General features: G+C 36.9%; 2 protein-coding genes across 13 annotated transcripts; both read left to right on the top strand.

The window, feature by feature from the left end:
• Positions 1-273: 273 nt before the first annotated feature.
• On the top strand, positions 274-3167 carry LOC104106337 (F-box protein At3g07870-like). Of its 12 annotated transcripts, none has more exons than XM_009615277.4 (3): positions 274-369; positions 1205-1268; positions 1807-3167. In XM_009615277.4, the coding sequence occupies exons 2-3, from the start codon at positions 1253-1255 to the stop codon at positions 3033-3035; spliced, it is 1245 nt and encodes a 414-aa protein (XP_009613572.1). In that variant the 5' UTR covers positions 274-369; positions 1205-1252; the 3' UTR covers positions 3036-3167. The 12 variants fall into 12 exon arrangements, with proteins under 12 accessions (XP_009613572.1, XP_009613507.1, XP_070033251.1 ...); XM_009615212.4 differs by having other exon boundaries at positions 283-508; XM_070177150.1 differs by having other exon boundaries at positions 283-508; positions 1205-1290.
• A 960-nt stretch (positions 3168-4127) lies between these two features.
• On the top strand, positions 4128-4787 carry LOC104107003 (F-box protein At3g07870-like). The gene has a single exon (XM_009615712.2). The coding sequence runs from the start codon at positions 4128-4130 to the stop codon at positions 4785-4787; it is 660 nt and encodes a 219-aa protein (XP_009614007.2).
• The last annotated feature ends 434 nt before the right edge of the window (positions 4788-5221 follow it).

Here is a 5221-nt window from a genome sequence, read left to right as displayed (position 1 = left end):
ATCGTATTGACAAGCCTTTTGCAAATTTGAGATTTAAAGTCAGTAAGATGTTAGATATATGCATTTAATGTTTCTTGGTGCATAAATATACATAATTCTAGACGAAACAATATGTTCAATAGGACTAAGAGAACTTTCTCTAAATTCGTCTCTATTAGGGGCCAATTTGGAGGGAGATTATGAAACATGTAAAGCTATGGTTTCCCCACAAAATTAAATATTATATATATGTATATATATATCATTATCATGTTAATTCAACCCATCTTAATCAAGTGAACATTGTGATTGGACAATGAGTCATTTAATAAACTTGGCATTCTGCCCCTCCATTGCAGTAGCTTCCAAGAGAATTCAAAGCCATTTAAGGTGAATTTCCATCAATTTTTATGAGTTGAATTTAGTCTTAAATTCTGTATTTAACACCCAAACACCGTTAGAATTTATATTTGTCAAGAAATTTTTCAAGAACTCAGAAAGGGGAAAAAGCTAAAGTTTTTCAAATAAGGTAACACCACTACCCTAAACTTATGAATTGTGTATAAATAAACTTGTGGATGATGGGGTTGAGTAGGAAATGAGATTTAATTATGTTATTGAGCAAACCTTAGAATGGGTGTTCTTGAATTGATAGAACTTGGGGAAGAAGACGATGAATAGTACCTATTGTGCTGAATACTATTCTTAATAGTCTTGTTAGCTTATGAATCATCGAGTATTGAATTATTAAGCATGAGTTGTGAAAGAGTTGATGTTTCAGATGGAAGGGAGGCCTATAGTCATTTTATGAATTCTAATCTAGTTGAGATGGATTTCGTTGAGCTCAAATTCATAGCAATTGATTATAATTAAATAGATTGAGTTGGCTCGGACAAAGCAAGGTAAGTTAAGATGTACCTTCCTCTAAGGAGTTTTTGCTAAATTGCTACATCTTATCAAAGTGGGCATTATCTTAGTCTCAGATATGCTTACTATGTTTAATGCTTCACAACTTAGTTTTCAGATGTTTTGCATTTAAATACTAATTGTTTCTTTTAGATGCACTTACAAATATTGATGTTATTTTGCTAAACTACAAGTATCCCAGAGTTTTAAAGACATCGCTCAAAAACCTTTTTGGGAGGAGTCAATGATACTTACGGGATATGTATTCTATGAAATTGTGCTCAGTTTCCTACATGGGGTGACTTACTTGATGTTTCAGATATTGTGCCATTGGAGTTGACAGCACGAGCTAGGCGTCTCCTCCAATATGTGCTTATACTTTGGTGAGCCCCACTTCTTTTATCGGTGGGTGCATTTCTAGAAATTTATTATATTCGTTATGTCCATAGAGTTTCCAGTGACATTGTTGGGGGTGTAGTCATGTAGATGGAATTTATGTTCTTAACTCGTGTTCATTTCACACCTATGTATTTTGGTCAAAGAGCTAATTTTATTTTGAGTTGAAATAAAGTCTTTTAACTAAACTATTCAATGGGAATGGGGTATTTCAAATATGTAAGTTATATTTTAAACCTTGAAATAATCATGAATGGGTAGACAAGTTCAAGTGGTTCGCTCAGTGTAGTTGAAGGCAGTGGGTGCCAGTTGCGCTATTCTTTTTGGGGCGTGACACGGATGTTTCTTGTTAACTGATGCACTTGAAGTTGAGCCTCCGGAGTATACTTTAGCGATGTTTTTTAATAAAAACTTGAATAGGACAAGAGGTCCTAAAGTTCCACGCATCTTTGTTCTTTTTCTCCAGCATCTTGCGCCATTTCAAGTCTTCTACTTATCTTTGACTTTGAGTGCCTGTTTTTCAAGGTACCATGGATGGAGAAACCAAGAATCAGAAGTGTCAATCTGATCAAGCTTCCCCCAGATATGGATTTAATTGCTTACCTCAAGAAATTTTTATTGACATAGCTTCCCGACTTCCCATAACATCTTTAGTCCCATTCAAGTTTGCTTGCAAGTCATTTCACAACTTGTTACATGATAAAAAGCTTGTGAATTTGCACCTGTCTCGTGTGGCAAAGAACGATCCTTGCATTATTTTTCATACAGATAATCCTTTAAGGAAACGACTCTACTTTCTTGAATTTTCAGATCATGGTCGGGAAGAGGTTGTGAGGAAAATCAGCACCCCTTTTGCAAACACTGTGCCTGAATTTAAGGTGGTCGACTCATGTAACGGACTATTGTGCATATGTACTTCTGCGTATAGTGATTCACTTTATGTGTACAATCCTTTTACAAGAGACTACAAAGAGCTGCCTGAGACGGTAGAATTTGGTGTGCAGAAAATGATTTTTGGATTTGGTTTTCATCCTGTTACCAAAGAGTACAAGGTGATCAAGATCATAAATTGTGCCAATATGTATTTTAATGACCACTGGCGCTATCGTAGATTCAGGGTTCCCTACACCGGTAAATCAGATATTCAAGTACTTAGTCTTGGTAGCAACAGATGGAGAAGTATAGGGGAAGTTGATTACCGTATTGATCCAAGTTCTCAAGGAATTATGTTAAATGGCAAGATGCATTGGTTTACTCGATTTGGGATGTATTATGGACATCGTGACAGGATCATTGTTTCCTTTGATTTAGCTGATGAAGTATTTGGAGAAGTGCCAAAAAATGATTTTGATGTAAAGCCAAGAATTGGCAACTTTCATCTAGCAGTTCTTGGAGATTGTCTTGCTGTTGCTCTAACTTTGCCTCGCCAAAATGGTGGAGGAATAGAAATTTGGGTAATGAAAGAATACAATGTGAAAGAGTCTTGGGTGAAGGAGTTCATAATTGGAGCTTATACACCAACTCCAAATTTCGTCACTCAATATTTGCAACCATTGGTGAAAGTTCTATGCATGTTAAAGAATGGACAACTATTGCTCGAGTACAAAGGTGGCAATTTGGTTTTATATGATCCTCAAAATGGTGTCTTTAGGACACTAAAGTTTCAGGGGATGCCTAATTTGTTTCAGACATATGTTCATGTGGGTTGCCTTAATTGGATTGATATCCCACCTGCAGATCTTTTACAAAATTAGTTCATCAAACTTATTTATACCTTCTTATTGAAAAACTTTGTCACATATGCTTAAACATATTAAGCATGTCCGGCTCTCTCCTGACTATGATTTGGACCTTTCGCCTGCTTAGAAGTGGATTCAAAACACTGACACATGGATTTTCAGCCCTTTGCTGTTCTCTAAATGCTATTTTCCTAAGTTCTTCTTGGATACAAGCCGTGTGTCATAGAATCGTCTCAGTTTCCTACATTGTGATTTATAACATAGCGCTGCAGAGTGCCGGTCAATTATGTTGAATAGAGGTACAGATAAATGGAAAGATGTGAACTATCACCATTTGTATGATAACGTTTAGTTTTGTAGTTGCTACTTGAAGCATGTGTCTGTTCTGTCAAAAGAATGACATTTATTAATAGTCCTTTCACTTGATCATACAGAAGTATAAATACTCAAAATATTAACTCAAGAGTCTTGGACATAATTAACAATGTAGACTAAATGCATTACAACTTCCTAAAAGTCTCTTGAAAGAACTAAAGGACATTCGGAGAAATGCAAAGTGATAAACTAGTACCATGATATGCATCATTTCCAAAGAAATGCAGTAATTCCAACAGACATCCAAAAGAACATGCTCATTTGTTTACCGACTATAAGAATTACCTGACTTCCTAAGAGTCCAGGCTTCCATTTCCAAGTCTGTATACTTATCATTGTATAACTATTTTTTGTATGTGTCAATCTGATGAACCCCCCCCCCTAGATATGGATTCGATTGCCTACCTCAAGAACTTGTCCTCGACATAGCTTCTAGGCTTCCCATAACATCTTTAGTCCAATTCAATTTTGTTCGCAAATCATTTTACATCTTGTCTCATTATCCAGAGCTTGTGAATTTTCACCTGTCTCGGGCAGTAAGGAACGATCCTTGCACTATTTTTCTCCTGTTTAATCGGCTTTACTTTCTCGAATTTTCTGATCATGGTACTGAAGAAGCGATTGTGAGGAAGATCATCACCCCTTTTGCAAACTCTCTGCCTGAATTTAAAGTGGTAGGATCATGTTATGGACTACTGTGCATTCGTGATTCTATGTTTCGTAAAGGACTCTATGTGTGCAATCCTTTTACAAGAGACTGTAAAGAGCTTGCCTATATCATCAATAGACCTTCAGGCAGAAGAATTGGTCTTTGAATTTGCTTTTCATCCGATTACCAAAGAGTACAAGGAGATCAAGATCGTATATTATGCCATTTTGTATCATGATGACCCTTGGCTCCTTCAAATTAGTACTTCAGAAGTTCAAGTATTTACTCTTGGTGGCAATAGTTGGAGAAGCATAGGGGAGGCTAGTTACCAGATTAATGGTTCACAAGGATATATGTTAAACAGAAAGATGCATTGGTTGACTCGATTAGGAAGCTGCCATGGACGTCATGACAGGCTCATCGTTTCCTTTGATTTAGCTAAAGAGGTATTTGGTGAAGTACCAAAGGTTGATTTTAACCTCGACCTAAGAATTGGAAAGTTTCCTCTTGCAGTTCTTCGAGGTTGTCTTGCTGTTTCTGTAACTTTGCCTCACCAAAATGGGGGAGGAACAGAAATTTGGCTAATGAAAGAATACAATGTGAAAGAGTCATGGGTGAAGGAGTACATAATCGGGGCTTATACAACAACTCCAAATTCTGTCACTCAACATTTGGTGAGAGTTGAAGAATGGAGAGCTCTTGCTTCAGTACGAAGGTGGCCTGGTGTTTTCATTAACATATAAGCTACGATTATCACTTTCAAAGGTTCATTTGTTCAATGTGTGGAGCAATACAACAACAATAACATTGTTGCTCAATCCCTCACTAGTTGAGTTGGTTGTATGAATCATCCGTATCTACTCTACTCTATTTCGGTATTGTTTCATGACACTACTGTGATGACCCGATAGGTCATCTTATATTTCAAAACCTAATTCTATGATCCGAAGCCTTAAAAATCTCATTTTACCCTCCTCGATTTGCGTGCGCAGTCCAGGCCTGTTTCCGGAAAGCTTTTATGTTAAAAACTGTGAAAAATAAGAATTTTACCTTAAAAATTCATTTAAGTTGACTTCGGTCAACGTTTTGGGCAAACGGACCCGAATGCATGTTTTGCCGGTCCCGGTGGGTCCGTATCGTAATTTGGTACCTGGGCGTATGCCCGAAATTGAATTCG

Source organism: Nicotiana tomentosiformis, chromosome 6 (genome assembly GCF_000390325.3).
Source record: "Nicotiana tomentosiformis chromosome 6, ASM39032v3, whole genome shotgun sequence".
Taxonomy (NCBI): domain Eukaryota; kingdom Viridiplantae; phylum Streptophyta; class Magnoliopsida; order Solanales; family Solanaceae; genus Nicotiana; species Nicotiana tomentosiformis.
The sequence above is the reverse complement of the archived record's forward strand: the minus strand, read 5'-3'. Positions and strand labels throughout refer to the sequence as shown.

Bases quoted from the DNA above. Each gene is read 5' to 3' on its own strand.
- LOC104107003 (XM_009615712.2), top strand. From the start codon at position 4,128: ATGTGTGCAATCCTTTTACAAGAGACTGTAAAGAGCTTGCCTATATCA.